We start from the raw sequence: 18,036 nt of genomic DNA on the forward strand, positions 1-18,036 counted from the left end.
GGCGACACTCGTCCATGGAGTGGACTATATACATATATAAACTTGGGGGAGATGGCCACCTAATGGGGAATCTCTTTGAGTGGGCCTGGATAAACAACCATAATGGCGGGAGTGAGATGTCCGGGATATTCTGTCGTCCGCACAATTAATTGTGGAATGGAATTCGATTATTTGATGATTATTATCTCAGCGCTGTTTGATTGTGTGCTTTGTTTTTCCACGAAAAGTTCGCCCCGCTTACGTGCGAAAATCTCTCTCGGTTATTACCGCGTTTGTGGCCAGGGAAAATCCCCGGAGAATAGGAATGGGTAGCTCAGCTACCCCCCGTTTTGGGGTTGAGTCACTTAATGGCGCAACATGTGAGCCATCGACGAGTAAGGTGCCCATGTCACGCTACAGTCCATCGATTTTATTTGTTGATTTAGGAGCGAACTACGGATGGTTGGAGGTATGGGGGGGTTTGTAGTTCACAGCTATTAGTTGTCGTTTGAACTGCATTTATATGGGAACTTTTGTATTTGCTATGCCAGAAGTACAGGTACAAAGAAGTTTCCATTACATTTAAGTTTAAAGAACGATATGTGAAACCAGTTTGTATATATGTACATACATATGGTGCTTAGAAAGCAAAGAGCCTGCAAAACCATATAAAGCAACCGCAATAGGAAACTAAAAGCTAGAGAGGAAACCGCAAATGTCTCTAAGCTGACTATTAATCCCTTTTTTCCCACAGCCATGACGGCATCTCTTGCTCATGCCGCACAGGGTAACCACAGCAACAATAGCAGCACCAGAACCACATCCAACTCCAACTCCAACCCCAGCTCCAGCACCGGAAAGTCCAAGCCACCGGCTGGTTACATGAGCACCCGTTCGGCGGCGATGATGGCGTTGGCATTGGGACAAACACCGGGTGGCAGGAGCGACAAGTCACCGCCAGCTCCTCGAGCCGCATCACCCGCCCAGTCGCACTCGCAGTCCCAATCCCAGTCGCAGTCCCAAACGCAGTCACCACATCCCGGTGCTAACCGAAGGCTATCGAATGCCTCTTCCCTACCCAGCAATGTGTCCAGATCCAAGCCATCCACTCCGACGGCGACCAGGGCGGCAGCTCAGCTCAATGGTTCGGGTCTCTTCTCCGGCGGCAGCAACTCCAGCGGCTCCGACAACGATGGATTCAGTGCGTCCGGCTCGTCGGCGGCCACTGCCCTGCGGCGTTTGTACTTCAAGAGCGGACGCAGCATCAAGAACAAGATCAATGCCTCGACCACGTCGTCGACTCCGCTGAATGGACTGCCCCTGAATCCGGTGTCCAGTGCCTATCACAACTCCGTTGGTGGACCCATGCACAACATGACGACGGCAGGCGGAGTACCAAAGGTATGTATAGTATATGGAAAACAAAATGTAGTGAAATTATACAAAAACATCTGTGTATCTTAAGGATACAAGTGCCACAGAAGCACTAGTTTCTAAGCCATTTGTATTTATAATACACACACTCGCTTATATTTATGTTAGTCCGGCTTCAATGGCAGAATTTGGCAGAGATTACACAGAGCTTTTTGCATTTAATCCATTTTAAAAGTGCTAAAGAGCAACAGTGCAGAAGTAATTCCCGTAATCCCCTTGCAGCTGGTGGTGATGGGCACCTCATCAGCCTCGATTCCGGACACCACCATCAACACGTCCACGGACTCCGCCTGCACGCTCATCACGAATGTGACCCACACAGATACCTCGGAGACGTGCGACTCCCTGGACCTGGGTGAGTTGCTTCACCACACACATCCCGATCTGATTGCTTGATTGATGTCCTCGTGCGGCCGAATTAATTAATCAACTAATCAATCTGGCCCGCGCCTTCTGCTATTCATTCCATCTTACGTCCTTCTTTCGCTTCCTTCGCTCCTTGGCCAGGTGACAACTCGTGTCCCAGTGAGCCGCTCTTCAGCTCGCTGGAGGAGCCACTGCTCACCGCCGTCCACATCGATTCGGAGCACGAGGGCTTCGGCGGCATGGGCTGCGGCAGGGGAGGCGCCAATGGACGCGGCGCCACTGAGCTGGAACTAACGAGCTGTTCAAGGTATCCGCCCAGGCCCGACATGAATCTCCAGGACAGCGTCGAGGTACGTGGCGGAATTTAATTCCGGATTAAATCCGCCTGCGGAACAAACATTTTCGCAACTGAATAAATGGCTCCCTATTTATTTTTAAAGTCAGCATTGCCTTTTATTCATAGCCGAAGTTTTTTAGATGGAAAATGTGTTTTTAAGTTTTATGTATGCCTTAAAACCCTTAAAAACCTTTGATTACTTTAGTGCCTTGAACATGAGTATCCACTTTGGAAAGTAAACTACAAGTCGTAAACTGCCAGTGCATTTCCATAAATGTACCCAGCAGTTAATCAGTCCAGAAAGAGTTTTCTTAAGAGAATATTGGCCTTATGGCGTTATTACGTTTCCTTGCAGAGCCAGGAGTCCTGTTTGTCCATCCTGACCGGCGAGCCGTCCTCCACGACGCCACTGCTCTCCTCGCAGCGACGCCACCCGACGGGCGGTCACTCGCCGGGTAGCCAGCGACAGGAGCGGGAGCGGGAGCGGGAACGGGAGCCCAGTACGGCTCCGCCGCCCACTCGAGTGCGGGAGCACTTCACCTTCGATCCCCCGCAGTCACCGAAGTCGGCGCGCAGCAGCGAGAAGTCCACTAGCCACTTTTCCTTCAAGAACTATGGTAATGAGTCGGCAAAAGCCACCGGAGTGGGCTCGGGCACAGGAGCAGGATCTGGAGCAGGAGTGGGAGGAGGAGGCGGAGGAGGAGGAGCTGGATCCGGGGTTGGAGGAAACGGAGTTATGGCCGCCAGCGAAGGCGACGAGGAGGACGACGAGCGCAGCGGCGACAGCATTGGCAATCGCAGCAAGAAACTGCGACCGCGGGAGCGTGACCCCAACCACATCTCGCCCAGCGTGTCGCCCTCGCACAGTCGCCGGGCCAGTCCGAAGCGGGAGAAGCGCCGGACCACGCCCATTGCCTCCACGGGCGCCATATCCAAGGTCAGCTCCGCGCCGCCCACCATGAAGGATGTGAACTTTTTCGGTAGCTCCGGCAAGCAAAAACAGCGACAATCGCAACAGAACATTCCGCCGCACCAACTTTCACCATCGGCGCAGCAGCGCAAGTACTCATCCAGTTCCTCGAGCGGCAGCAGCGAACGATGCCTGCGGGAGGCCACCGGTCCCGGCACCATGTTCCCCTTCGATCGGGAGGCCCTGGACTACGAGCGCATCCAGCGGGAGTGCTTTGCTCCCAGCTCCACGACGGCCAGCAACAGCAGTGACTCGGAGGCGGAAAACTGTTCCGTGTATGAGCGCAAATCGGGTGCCGACATCTTCCAGCAGTACTCGCGCTTGAGCCACCAGGAGCAGCTGCAGCAGCATTACCAGGAGCAGCGCGACTGGGAGCGCGATCGACCGCCGTCGCGCAAGAACTCCAAGCGCATCCGGCCGGATTCGGTGATCCACACAACCATACGGGAGAACCAGCAGTATGTGCCGCAGTCGGATGCCTTCTATCCCCAGGCCAAGTCCTCCTCCTCGCCCAGCGATCACTCCTACGCCGAGCTAAACAAGTTCGAGGACATTGCCAGCAAGTTCGAGCAGATACCGCCCAAGCATGGCTCCATTTCCGTTTCCGGTTCCGGTTCCGGATCCGGTTCCCTGCTGAATCTGCACCACAAGATGCCCAGTCCGGGCAGCGAGTCCGCTGTCAGTCCCACGGACTCCGCACGCCGCCGCTCCTTCAAGAACAAGCAGCGCCATCAGAAGGAGGAGCACTTCTACATCCAGACGGAAGATCGCAACGCCGCTGGCAATGGACCCATCAACGTGACCGCCAATCCGCTGGAGGCGGCCGCCGTCTGCAAGCAGCCACGTGCCACCATCGTCGTGCAGCAGGTGAGTTCTGAATATATCAAGATCTATAAATATTAATCGTGATGCGCCTTGACTTCTTACTAAGGATAGTACCTGCATGTGTGCTGGCAGCTCCCGGGAAATTTTCCAATGTGGGGCGGTCGCAGATAATGAGTACTTATTGATTTATGGGCCGGTTCTATTGATAATGTTCCTGCGAGCACATCTGTGGGGACATGCGGATAACGGAAGCTCTCTTTGTCCAACTCTCCAGCTTCGATTGGCTCCCTTGTGGGCTGCTGCCTGCCATGCAATTCCGCTCCCCATTATCCGCATTTTCCGCATAACGCACCGCTTTGTCTGCGCTCCCACACCCACTCCCACTTTTCCTCTCTGGCGAGAGAGAGCTCTCTCTCTTGCGATTTTCACAGCTAATAAAAAGGGGGGCGCGCGCCACCGATCTCGTCAGTTATAGAGCGCCATCCGAAAGCAAAGCATCGCCATTAAAGCAGCGGAAACGCGAGAAATCCGATTGAAGTATTATCATCTAGAGATCGTGTTTTCACTAAAAGTGCCAACCTGTTTGTGTTAGCTATGTAAACGCAGTGCCTTACGAACATAGAGGCGGTAAAAAGGATAATAAATCCCTTAAACAATATTTCGTATTCAAAGTCTATAAATCCGGTGATTTAGTGTAATATGGCGCCCTTCTACAAGCGCATCTGCCGCAGTCTTTCAAAGCGCTACAAGGAGGTAACTATATTGTAGCTATATTCCCTTTTGGCGCCGGGGGGGACATGCCACAAAATCCCCCAAAGCCTGCCGCTTGATTGATTTTCCTAATGAGCCAACAACTAGTAGGGGGGCATCAATAAGCCCTCAGTTGATAAGATACCAAGTTGATGGGCTTGATCCATCGAACAGCCGATATGCGAAATGCGAGATTTATCGAGCAACAATGACGTCAATTTGGTCATAAATTTCCATTCCACTCCATTCCAATCCGCTCCGCTCTGCTTGGGTCCGCGATAGTGGTTATGGATGAATTCCTGCCTAGATCGGAATTCGGATAGCTGGTTATCAGAGTGGACACCCACTTAATGGGGGCTGCGGGATGTTGCGACACAATCGCCGCTTTCGCTGAATGAGTTTCTGAGTTTCTCAGTTTCTGACCCACAATGAATTTTGTCGTAAATAATTAAAATGTTGCAAGTGACAGCGAAGTGTGTGGGGGGTATATTCTTTATTTTTCCCAACATCTCCCCGATGACAGATGTCAAAATAAACTACCAGAGGGACCCAGTTGCCCAGTTTATAGAGAGTTCGCAGCAGATCGCAGGTTGTTTTCGCCTTATTTATTTACTTGCTCACATCGGATCATAAAAACATGAAAGCAAAGGCCGCCAAACTGGAGGCAAAAGGGGGCGGGAACTTGTCACGGAGCCCAGACAAACAAATATAAAGATATAGCATATAGATATAGATTATCTATCTGTTCGAGTTTATTTAACGATTTCATTGTAAACGGCAGTGAGTTAGCATTTTATTCCTCGAACTTTTGCCCGTGATGCATAAAGACAGAATCGCTGGGCGTGTTGTAGAAGTGCATATATAGTATGTAGTTACAGATACAAATACAGAAACAGATACAGATACAGCTATAGCTACAGCTACAGATTCAGATAGATTATAGATGTTCAGCGCGAAGGCATTTCCTGGTGCAAAAGAAAAACAACAACATATATAGATATGTGCACAGCATACGGGCAGGAAAAGTATTATTTACCATTCAATTGAGTTTCCCATTCCAAAAACAAGCCATAAGAAACGAGATTCTTTTTTCCCGAGAACCAAGCGTGGCGCATCCTCCATTATTTAGTGGCACAACCTTCAATCAGGTGTAAAGTGTAATTGTTTCGCGCGTAGATCGATTGCCACCGTAAGTTTCAGATGGATTCAGGGTGTGCGTGTGCGGGCATCGAGACGGTATAAATCTACATAAATTGCATGCGTCCCAGCCAGAAGATACTTGGACGATACCTGGCGATTTATCTACCCATTCACCTGCCACCTCCTTCGATTCAGTTTACCTGCTCACCTTGTCCGCTCCTTTGCTCCTTTGGCGAATTATTAGCAGGCACGCACTTGCTTGGCGATTGCAGCCTTGTGGGTGGCGGTGGGCGGTGGTCGGTTGTCAGGTGGCTGGTGGCGTTTGGAGGTTGTCTAATCCACCCAGCAATCCCCAATCCCCTCCACTCATGCCATTTCCACCTTCAAAGTAAACATCGGCAGAAACGCAAACGCGATGTTTCCCCAGTTTTTCCCATTGTTGGTTGTTGTTTCCTATTGATTTTACATTGAGTGGTCGAATGGCTTCCTTTGATTTCAGGCAAATGTGTGCGAGAGTGCATTTGCCGCTCGATGGCCTTCGATGGCCTTCGATGCCATAAATCGCTTAAGCTTTGTCCTTGCTGGACCTTCAATTTCCAGCATAAACACGCAAGCCCATGAAATGCAACCACAAAAGACTGAGCACAACTAATTACCTATTATTTGAATTAGCCAACTACACAAGTTAATTGGCCATTATTTCGCTGCCGCAGCCTTCAAAGGTCACTTTACCCCAGCATTTTTTCTTTTCGCACTTTCACTTAGCGCCGCGGCCATTCACTCTTTTAGTTGGATGGAAAACGGGCAGCATTTTGCCGCTCATTGATAAATGATAAATGGGAGAAACGGTTATTGACTCTGCCAGGGCCGAAAATCCATATCCAATGTGGCTAATTATAGCGCTTATGGCGCTTTTGGCCAAACATTCGCCACTTGCTTTGTGGTCACGGACTCGATTAGGTTCACCTCAACCTTAGCACAGCGATTTGAACCCAGCAATTGGCAACAGTACTGCCCGGCCAGACCTGAACTTTCCTCGCAGCTGGACGCACTGCGTATACTTGATAATTGCCAACGGGTCGGCTACTTAATTCGGCCACTTGATGCCGCCCGTACTGGCTGCTGATACTCTGTGACCCCTGCAGCTACTTCATAATCACGCTCCCCCGTTTTTCCTCTGCCATTTTGAGGGCACTGTGTCTCTGGGCGGATTCAGTAGGCCGCTCGGTGCGATTCTGCTCGAGGCCAATTGCCTTACAAAGTGACATTAATTAGCTGATTTATGAACCGCCCCCGCACACCTGGACCTGCTTTCATCCGCCACTTGGCCACTTTGATGGCAAATTCATTGACCCCATTCGGTTTGGCGAAGGCTACTACTGCATTTGCTGCAGAGACAGCAGATACAGATACAGATACAGCTGCATCAGCATCTGCAACTGCACTTGCTGCAGCACGGCCATAAATAAACCTTTGCTATAAATAAACAGCAACAAGGAGATATAGATATAGATATAGATGTGCCAGCGTTCTGCTCTTGTTATTGTGCATATGCCAAACATACCAAAAGTAATCGTTCGCGGAAACATTTCCCAGCAGCGCACATAGTTTGCTGCAGGTAAATAACCTTATAGTTGCACTTTGCACTTGCTCAGCTGTCAGAAGCGTGCACAGTGTTAGTTTCAGGAAAAGAAATCCCCTAACGAGGAAAAATCACCCGAAATGTTTCACTTCGTTGTTCGGTGGAAAAGCGGTCCATCAAATCGCAGACACTTTCATTTCGGGCAACATCGTGATTAGTGTGCGGCGTGAAAATTATGGTGTTTTGGTAAATCGCAATTTAAACAGCGTCTGCCCGCGGTAATGATATGTTTTCCACTTTGGCCGGACCCCACATCAAGCTTTCCGAGTTTTCCGAGTTTGCCGAGTTCACCAATTTATTTTTAATATTCGTGCGGCATGAAAATAGCCAGAAAACCTGGCCAACACCCCCCACCCCACCCCTACCACCATCTTTTTTCAGCCGGATTTTACAGGCGATTGAACACAGAGCGGCGTAAAAATGAAACAAAAACATGAAAAGTGATTTGCATGCATGGCGCGCGATTATTTTCAATACATACTTGCCAAACTAAATGTATTTTTAAGCGATGCCAAAACTGGTGGAGAGCTTGCAAGTCGATGGGGTGTGAAATGAGTACTGGCAGCTCCTGTAATATCAATTATAATCTATGCGAACATTCTGCACAGTTAAGTCTGCGAACTTGATAACAATTTCTGTTTGCATTTGCCATAAACAAAACCGAATCTAATTGCATTCCAATCTGTTCACTTGCTTCTGGTTTCCACGTCTTGGTTTTCTCCTCCAAAGCTTATTGAATTCAGCCAATCTGCCATCGGTTCCTGCCACTCTGCACGTAGACTGTGCCTTTGACAATCCCATTTTTTTTTTGGGGTTGGTTGCCTCGTTTTCTCTGGATTCGAAATTCCCAACATTTTATTCGCCTGTTTTTCGGGGAGCTCTATACATTTTCCTAACACCTCCAGTCGGTTTGCTTTTTAATAGCCAATTCTCGTGAGTTTGGATACACAAATGCGCTGCGTAGTACTGGATAGCATCAGCATGAAATCTATAAGAATATTCCCTGGAGAAACTGATAAAAAGGGGAATATGACTTGTGGGTTACCCACGCATCTAAATAACAAATGGTTTTCATATTCAACTTAGTTTAAAAGTCATTTTTCTGCGCAGTCTTAAAGCAACTTAAATGGCTTGTTACACAAAAGCTACTCCGATTTCATAGCTACAAACATTGGGATGCCAAAAACCATAGAGAGCTTTAAAAAAATAAATGTTGGGAAACTTGAAAACCCCCGGCAATCTTTTCCCTTTAAATGCTACCCTAGAAGTTCTGCTCTTCATCGCACTTCTTTTCTTTCTCGTTTTTTCGGGAACTCTGGGGTGTGTGTAGCAACTTTTTTCCCCCCAATGCAATGCTGCTAAAAATAATCGAGAAAAGTGGAAAAAAAGAAAAGAAGCAACGCACTAAGCGATGCAAGAAAAACTATTTTCGGCGTTTGTGTAATGGGGAAAATGGGAAATGGCAGCCAAGATGAAAAAGAGCAGCGTCACAGCAGCATGTCCAACGCAATATTACTCATACGCCGCGTGTAACGCGTCACTGCCTGTGCGATGTTGGGGACTTTCGCGATGGTTTCGTCATCAGCGAAAGTGTCGCATCCCCTTTCGGCGCCATCAAATTGCTCCCCCGGGCTGGTAATACCCAAAAGTTTCCCTGTTGGCCACTTGAAATACATGTGCCGAGTGTGGGGATGTCTAAATAGGAGGAGCTGTGAAATCGAGAACCTTTAGTGGGCGGTATCATTAGAGCCCCTCACTCACACACACACACACACACATTATTAATTAGCGCCTGGGTGGAAATGCAGGCGAAGTTTTTCGTTTTCGCTTTTCCCTACTGTCATGCCTGCCAATAAAATACACAAATTAATTTGGGCATTTGCTGAATAAATAAATGTGTCCATACGGGTGGGTGGGTGTGCGTTCCCAGGTAGACTTTGGCGAAATGTATGTATATTCGGCGAGTGCTGGTGTAATTTATGGTGCAAGCATTTCTGTCTGCGTAAATTCTGGTTTAATTTACCTGACTGCCAGTCATTTGTTTTCTGCCCAGAAACACACAAATTTAAAGCCGAACTTTGATAGAGTTTTGTTTATTGGCAGTCTTTGTTTGCGGCACTTACAAGGGATTTAAATAAATTGGTTGGTTTTCCAAGAAGTACAAGCTCTAATATGTCTCTAAAACAAAACAAAATTGTACACCAATTAGAACACAATAGAAGTGGTACATTTACAGATTACATGAAAGATTATCAATAACAATGAATATTGCAATTGTAAGTGGATGGCTTATTGCTAAATGTTCCAATGCTGATGTTTATTGTATTATTATTTAATTGTATAAACCTTCGAATTGGATGTATCCTTTATGCGGAAGGTAGATACTTGAATCAAAAGTTAGTGACGAAGGAAGTAGTTAGCCAAATGAGGCATGTAGCAGAAGCTTATTAGGGGTAACATTAGGCGCTATTATCTAAAAACTAGGCGAAATTCTGGTCAATAGTCCTTGGCCAGTTAAACGAAGGCAAAACATAAATTTGCGGGAGTGGAAATTCACCTCGACACGAATGCCGGGAACTACTATTCGTATTTGAATTTGCAACTGCAGACACGCAATGCAAAGGTTTACGGCATTTTCCAGGCTTTTGCATGGCCTGTCAGAACACCTGTTCAAGGTGTGTAGATAAAGCGAAAAGTTTTTTGAAAATCGCTGGGGAAAAACCCTTGAAGTGTGGCGAATCCTTGGCGAGTGGCAGAGTGCTGGCACTGCAAAAATTTATAAGCTCATGGTGGCAATGAATGAAGTCATCGGGGCATGAGCACTTGGTCGAGTAGTTGCGATTCAATTGGAAAAAGCAGCAATCCGCTTAACAATCAACGATACTTCCGACAGTCACCCTTTTCTTTTTGATGTTTTCTTTGCCCTCTTTACATTTTCTCATCGCTTCTTTTTCTTGCTTTTATAGCCCTCGTTAAGTCTGGACAATACAGTCGAGACGCTGCTAATCAAGAACGAGGGGGACTTCATCAGCGTGGAGCAGGGCAAGGAGCTGGTGGCTCGCAAGCGCAACTCCCAGCAGCTGGCCCATCCGCCCACCCACTTGCATCACCACCCCCAGAGCCACGCCCACAATCATCACACCCTCCAGCAGCAGCAGCAGCAGCAGCAGCAACAGCAGCAGCAGCATCAGCAGCATCAGCAGCAGCACAAGCGGGACGAGAACATGAGGCAGCTGCTGGATGTGACCAACACGCTCACGATTGAGGAGCTGCGCGACTTTGAGATGCGGTATGTAGTACGAGCTGGGAGCGATCCTCCTCCTGCTCCATGCATTTCCCAACCGTCGTTCTGACCTTTGACGGATTACGTTTTATGGCCCGGCCGGAGATTTAATTTCCGATTGAATGCCAATCGATTTTTAAGACTCTCGTAAAAATGCTCGGACCAAAGCAATCAAATTTTAAATGGCCAAACGGACAAACGGGCAAACGGGAAAAAAAGACAAAAACAAACAAAAACAACAGAGGACTGCTTTATAGCCTTCACCTGCCAGCCGTTTTGCATTGCAACAAACTGGCGATGGGAAAAAACGAACGAGAAAAATCCATGATGGGCTCATAACTTTTCAAATTACTCATACGACCTGTTGCCAGTTTGCAAAGTTTCTGTTGCCAGTTTCCGTTTTTGTTTCTGTTTCTGTGAAAAATCAGCAGATAAACAAATATTTCTGACTTGCTCGTGGACGCAGTTCCTGCATTTGATTGTCAGATATGGGATTTTAAATATTTTAAATATTCCACCACCGAAACTGCATTGCATTGCATAGCATTTCATTAGTTTTCGGTCCGTTCACGAGATTGGGTACTTGAATTACCAATATTTTCCAATTTCTGGCTTGTGGTTAGTTCGCATCGACGCCCAAGGACATCATGCACATGTCCTTTGCCCCACTGGCACTCACAGTTTCCAAGGACATGGCAGGTGAGCCCAGTGAAGCGGCTGTTGGTGTCGGCATCGGGTAAGAAATGCATATCTTGATCTCCATTAAACCGCTGTCAACTGCAGTTTGGGTTCAGCTGGTATTTCGTTGACTTCTCCCCTTTTGAAACCCCGAATGACAGAACATGAGCATGCGAACATGGAGGACTCGCATTTCTAGTTTGGTTTTTGGTACTAACGAGGTCACCTCGTTCGGATTTCAGATATGGCTCACCACATCACAGCCGCTCGCAATCGGTCAAGATGCCCGGCAGCCGAGCATCCGGAAGGCCAAATCAGTTGTGTCTGCCCCAGCAGAGATCCAGGTGGGCTTACATTAACCCCATATTATATTAGTTAATATGGTTATAACCAATTTATCTCGGATTTAGGGTGGCTTCCATGCCGAATACCGGCGTAGAGGAGGAGTACTACAGACTGCGACACTTCTCGATAACCGGCAAGGGTGTGGTGAATCGCGGTGACTCCCTCAAGAGCCGACGCAGTCGCTCCAACAACAGCGTGGCCAGTTCCAACTCCAGCACGGAGCACCTGACCACCCAGCAGCAGCTGTCCGCCCCCGCATCCGTATCCGCCCGAACATCGCTGGCTTCCAGCCGGGAGAGCAGCACCTCCAATCCCGGCAACGGTCCCTACAGGTGAGTTCGTTTTCTATTTCTGAACTCACGAAACTTATTGTAAGGCTTTAAACCAAAACATTTAGTTGAGAACCCATAATTAAATGGGTAAACTGAGATTGGTAATAAATATTATGTGCCGCAACAAATTGCGGGTTTCATTCGGAAACAGATGCGTATCATTAGTCAACGCCGCACAATTAAAGGCACATTATAAATCAAGATACATATATGCATCGACCAGAATGTCTGGCTCTCATTTGAATGCTCTACTCCGCAACCTTTTGAAAACCATTTGCATGCAATGACATAATGGAAAGGTCAAGAGTAACCTAATTAACATTAAAATAACAATAGGACTAAGGGCCAATCGAGTTCGATCGCTTGGGATAATAGTTTCATCAAGAGGGAGACTAATTGACTTTCTCCGCTTTCCCATTTTCCTGTTTCCCGATTCCAGGGTCCTGATGCTGGGAGGTCCTGCGGTGGGCAAGAGTTCGCTCGTCTCGCAGTTCATGACGTCGGAGTACCTGCACGCCTACGACACGAGCATCGGTGAGTTTGTACTACACCCCGCCGGAGATGCTTGCATCCGGCTTACCCTATTCCGTATTCCGGACTCCATGCCCCCAAAGAGCACTGCATAGCCCCCTGTGACCCCTGTATCCTCAGTATCCCCCGTATCCAACCGTGTCATCCCATGTCTGCCTGCTGGCTGTGAGCGAGTGCTTTGGCTTTACTGGATATTATTTCATAACTCATTTGTTGGCACTACCTCCGTTTGCCTAGTCGATGTTGTAGCTGCCTTGCTGTATTATGTTGTCTTATACTGGCTATTATATTTGTTTTTGATTTTGTTGCTCAGTGTGTGTGTGCCGTCTGTGCTGTCTGTTTACCCCCGTATCACATGGCTTTTTATGATTCCGTGTTAGGAAAGTTTCTATACTCCCCCCGCTTATTTTTTGTTTGATTTCGTTTGCTTTGGGCGTTTTATGATAGCGCCGAGCACTTGCCACCGCTCGGTGGGTCAACACATATTGGCATAAAGCATAACAAACGCTGCTGCAATGAAAATAAATTCGGATCATTTTTGGGTTTTTGCGACTCTAGAAAAGGAATGGAAACGTACGCGGAAAACTGTTTCATTCTTTGGCTGGGAGTCAATGAAAAGATACGAATAAACATTTCTATTGGCACGAAAGCAATATGGGCAAAAAAAATGAATAAAACAATAAATGTTGGCAGCGAATGGAAAAATTAAATGAAAATAATTTTGTCGTTCGTCGCTTATTTGGAAATTTTTAGTGCGATATTTAACGATTTTTGGTTGTGATCAAATCCAAATTCCTTATGATATATACATATAAATATATAGCAAACGGTCCCAGTGTAATTGCTTATCCAACACACAAAAAAAAACCTCATACCGAAAATCCGCTTATGTATCATACTGTTTTATAAAGCAATGATAATTTGTTCTGTTTCTCTCCATTCCGAATATCAACCAATCATTCAACTCAATGTCTCAAACTGACCCTACAAAACTTGAAAAACTCAACAACAACAACCGAATTAACAACAACATCTTTGTACATACAACAACAAATCGTGATCAATTGTAATCAGATCTAGGCAACTGTGATATACGCATTCTAATTGAAAAAGCCTACGACGGTAAAAGCAACCAGCAACTGAACAATATAATTATTAACCTTGTTAACTATGCTACTCCTTAATATTTATCCAAATATCTCTATACACCTAATTGAAACGCTTTTCGACTCTCCAATAAAATTAACCAAACTCAACTAAACTAGCCAAACCAAACCAAACACTTAATCCACAATTGCATTAGCCCTGCGCTTGAAAGCTAGAAAAACTCCGAAACACACCTGGTCCCGCCCACTAGCCACGCCCCGGATGTTAGAACACCTCTCCCCCAACCCCCAAAAAGAAACGAAAAAGAAATATAACACCACCTAGCCAATATAGCGATACATAATATATAGTTCCATAGACCGCTCCACAATCGATTGTCAATTGAATGCGGCCTTTGTTTCGCTTGTGATTTATGGCCAGTCAGTCGATGGGCGGCAGCCTTGAGGGCAGGCATTCGATATTGAAATGATTATGCACATCACAAACACAACTAATAAAATTTAATTAATGATATGCTGGGCCTCGCGTTCCGGCTGCAATTATTGATTGCCACCTGGGGACAAGGATGGGAATGAAATAAAGCTCGTGCCATATATTCAAAACTATAAATGCCACAGCCTCACCTATGGCGTTTTTAATTAAAAAAGAGGCAAACAGAGAGCCCATTAAATGAATAATAATTGAGAAAACACCCAGTCACACACAAACAAAGTCGCATCTACCCAGCATTTACCCTTCCTCACTTTCACTACCCATTTGCAGACGGGTTTTCCACCCCATGAATGTGGCATACATTCCGTTGCATACTTGTGGGGGCCAATTTAATTTCCCATATATTAGCATACATTTCGGGGCAGTCCGGCGGGGACTTCCGGTGAATCCCCGAAGCTGTGTTCATTCAACTTGGCTAATGGACACCCAAATACTCGCATGCAGTGGACGACACTTGTAGATAAGCCCATCACACACAAGCAACCAACTAAAACACATGCACATGCTCTTTGTTTCTGCACTTTTAAACGTGGATGTTGTAAATCATTTCATTGCTTGACATTTGAGTTATCGAACTTAAGCTATAGCTGTGAGCACATGCTAATACATTGGTGCTAACCTCGATTTTCCCCTTCAATGTGTGCAGATGATGAGTCTGGCGAGAAGGCCGTTTCAGTATTACTCAGTGGCGAAGAGTCCGAGCTGATATTCATCGACCATGGATACACCGAAATGACTGTAAGTACCTTTCAAAGCACTCATCATTCTCTCAAGGGTATGGGACAGTGGTCACAATAACGCAGGGGAATGCATAATTTAAAAAGAATACATTTTTAATTTCAAATATTCTTAAAAACCAACCATTTTTTGCAAAAATATCTACCTATTTGCATAGAGTGCAAGTGCCCTGCATACGGCGATCACATGCACACGCACTCAAAACAAATTGATTCTCTAATGGACTTAGTTGCTTTCGAAACACCCATTATGCAGCCTCCAAAGCCTTGTTGCCATTATTGTGACCAGTGGTATTATATATATTTGTACATAGTACATACCTGCTCATCCATCCGGCGCCCTGCACTCTATCTGTGACATTTCATAATGCCATTAGCATGCACGGCCATCAACTTACCCACCCAGCCAGCAGCGGGAAATCACACTTTGGCAAAGCCCTCAACCTCACTCAATGTCACTTCGGTGTCACCGCCATTTCTCCATCCTTTCACAGCCGGATGAGTGCCTGACCAACTACGATCCGCACGGTTACTGCGTCATCTACTCGGCCGCAGACAGGAGCAGCTTCAGTGTGGCGGAGCAGGTGCTGCAGGTGCTCTGGACCAATCAGAACATCGCCCAGAAGGCAGTCATCCTGGTATCGAACAAGGCCGACCTGGCCAGGAGTCGACTGGTCACCTCCGAAGGTAAGCGACACGTTATATTACTAATAAATATGTGGGAGGTTTCGGTGATTTCCCCCTCCCCATGAACATCAGAAACTGCGCTCGATTGGGTCCGTTACGAATAGATATATGGATGTATATATAGCGATGTAGTTCGAGTGTATAAACAGGTCCGTCGGGCAGGGTCAGCTGAAGAGTTTGCCAAGCGGAAGTCATCCGGCGGTTCGCCTACCCAAACAGCCGGAATCTTAAGTGGAGGTGCTTCCAAATACCCCACACCCCACACCCTACAGCCTTTCTGAGGGTCGCCAGTTTCGGGGGTCTTTTTGTCTACTCAAGTGCTTTCACTTGACTTTTATATCAGATTCCCTTTAAGACCAAGGTAACTCGGGCGCTTTCATCTAAGTAATTCAATATTTTCCGTTAAATTACGTTTGTTATTATGAAAGTAAGGGCGGGTGGTGCTTGCAAAGGGTTCCCCAGCTCAGCCAGAGAAATGGCAGTGGAGGGAAATTGTTTCAGCGCAAAATTGATTACATTTCGTCCCGTGTGGCATGTGTTCCGCTCAAGGTTTAAGGCCCATAAGCCTATTGTTGTAAACAGGGCGACAACAGGACCTCCATGCGCCACCCACATCCACAGCCCACCTCCAACGCACAATCTGGAATTTGGGCGGAGAGCTCTTGTCCACCTAATGCGACGGCCTAATTTCATAAAGTATTTATAGAATTTTGTATGCCTCTGGCAATAATAAAATGAGCTCTTGCCCCAGAAACGTCTGGATAAAAGATATATTCATAAATCTATACATTGTCACGCTGATTGGAAAAATATATGAATAAAACGTTAGTGCGTCACAGGTGATTTTGCCACTCCACAGACTCTAAAAAGCCTTTTACAAATTTAATGTGTTTTCCATTTCCACCTCGTAACTTTTGGGCATACTTAATGATGGTAGTGACGCACTAATTATCCAATACGGCTAAATATTGCCCAATGTTGCAAAACTTTTGTTTACCTTTAATTAGGATAGTATTTCAACTGTAATCAAAAATCAGAAGGTTAAGAGCTTAAGTCTTTAAGCGCCCAGGCAGAGCTGACCTGCCTATCAAACTGTAATAAAGCGAACCGAAAAGTACATATACAAATAAATATATGTAACTTTCGTCACATTGTTAATAAAAATGTGCGCCTGTCATAAAATTTGCACCAGCAGGGTCACCATACGCATGGTGTACCGAACTTTGGTGCTTCAGATTTTACGAGTTGTGTACACATCTGTGGACAAGACGTGACGGATGGGCTGGGATCGGTAGTATTCCCCGCATCATGTTTAGATACAAATCCCAGTCCAGGACCAGGACCAGGATGAGGTTTTACGACCAACACCGAGTTAACTAAGCGAGGCCATTCGATTTGATTAACTGGGATGATGGGCGGCCAACTAAGCTTGAATGAGATGCTTTTGGCCATAATTTCCACACATTTTCACTTAACCTCTCCATCGTGTTTTTCATTACAGAGGGCAAGGCCATGGCCACCGCCTACGATTGTAAATTCATCGAGACCTCGGTGGGCATTAATCACAACGTGGACGAGCTGCTGGTGGGTCTGTTATCACAGATACGGCTCAAGCTGGAGAATCCCGAAAAGTCCAGGTGGGTGTTGAGCAACTGATAAATAATCTTTACTTTATTTACTTATGGTTATAATGCTTTTGGCCACAGGGATCTTTTCCGAAAGCGTTCGATTCGCAAGTCTAAGAGACGCGCCTGCTCGCCGCTGAATGCTGGCTGCCTGAATGCCAATACACCGCTGGGTCCGCTGGGGGAGGCGGTGGCCACGCCCCCAGGCAGTGCCCAAAGCAGGTGAGTCATCGCCACGGCGACAGGCCATCACAATCAGGACGCCATGCTCATGCATTCTACTCTTTTGCAGTCCCCGCAAATACCGTGGATCAAGGACCTCCACCAGCCTGAAAGTCAAGGGCCTTTTGGGCCGCGTGTGGACTCGGGACTCCAAGTCGAAGAGCTGCGAGAATCTGCATGTACTCTAAGCACCGAAATTATCCACAGTGTAACCCACAAGTTTCCTATAGAGTATGCAAGATCCTAAGTTAAAGAAAAAACAGACTCGACTACTACCGCGGGTATTATTCCCAACTGTACATATTGTGCATAAGTTTAGCTTTAATTTACGCTAGTCATTTCCTCCATTAATCATTGTATATAGTTTGTCTAAATATAAAACTCTTATTTGTACTTATTTGGTTACTTATGGTTTTCGTTTTCCTCTAAGCATGAGTTGGGATAATTTACAATGCTCGAATCTGTTTGGGTCGGCTTGCCCTAGTTGCGACTGGAATAAATTAGTTATATTTTTGATTGAAAGAAATCAAAATACAAAGGAATCCAAAAAAGAA

At 46.5% G+C, this 18,036-nt stretch overlaps 1 protein-coding gene across 2 annotated transcripts in view; it reads left to right on the forward strand.

The window, feature by feature from the left end:
- Positions 1-17,822, forward strand: part of LOC122613976 (serine-rich adhesin for platelets) — a 34,265-nt gene extending 16,443 nt beyond the window's left edge. Inside the window, exons 3-15 of one of the 2 annotated variants that reach the window (XM_043788424.1) lie at positions 734-1,380; positions 1,636-1,768; positions 1,921-2,129; positions 2,472-3,953; positions 10,410-10,732; positions 11,647-11,748; positions 11,815-12,081; positions 12,521-12,615; positions 14,858-14,949; positions 15,443-15,635; positions 17,137-17,272; positions 17,342-17,482; positions 17,553-17,822. In XM_043788424.1, coding sequence (XP_043644359.1) covers positions 734-1,380; positions 1,636-1,768; positions 1,921-2,129; positions 2,472-3,953; positions 10,410-10,732; positions 11,647-11,748; positions 11,815-12,081; positions 12,521-12,615; positions 14,858-14,949; positions 15,443-15,635; positions 17,137-17,272; positions 17,342-17,482; positions 17,553-17,670 — 3,938 coding nt within the window. In that variant the 3' untranslated portion in view covers positions 17,671-17,822. Of the gene's footprint in view, positions 1-733; positions 1,381-1,635; positions 1,769-1,920; positions 2,130-2,471; positions 3,954-4,400; positions 4,665-10,409; positions 10,733-11,646; positions 11,749-11,814; positions 12,082-12,520; positions 12,616-14,857; positions 14,950-15,442; positions 15,636-17,136; positions 17,273-17,341; positions 17,483-17,552 lie in introns of those variants that run through there. The other variant, XM_043788425.1, reaches the window with a different exon arrangement.
- Positions 17,823-18,036: the final 214 nt, after the last annotated feature.

This window comes from Drosophila teissieri, chromosome 2R (assembly GCF_016746235.2).
Source record: "Drosophila teissieri strain GT53w chromosome 2R, Prin_Dtei_1.1, whole genome shotgun sequence".
NCBI classification, from domain to species: Eukaryota; Metazoa; Arthropoda; class Insecta; order Diptera; family Drosophilidae; genus Drosophila; species Drosophila teissieri.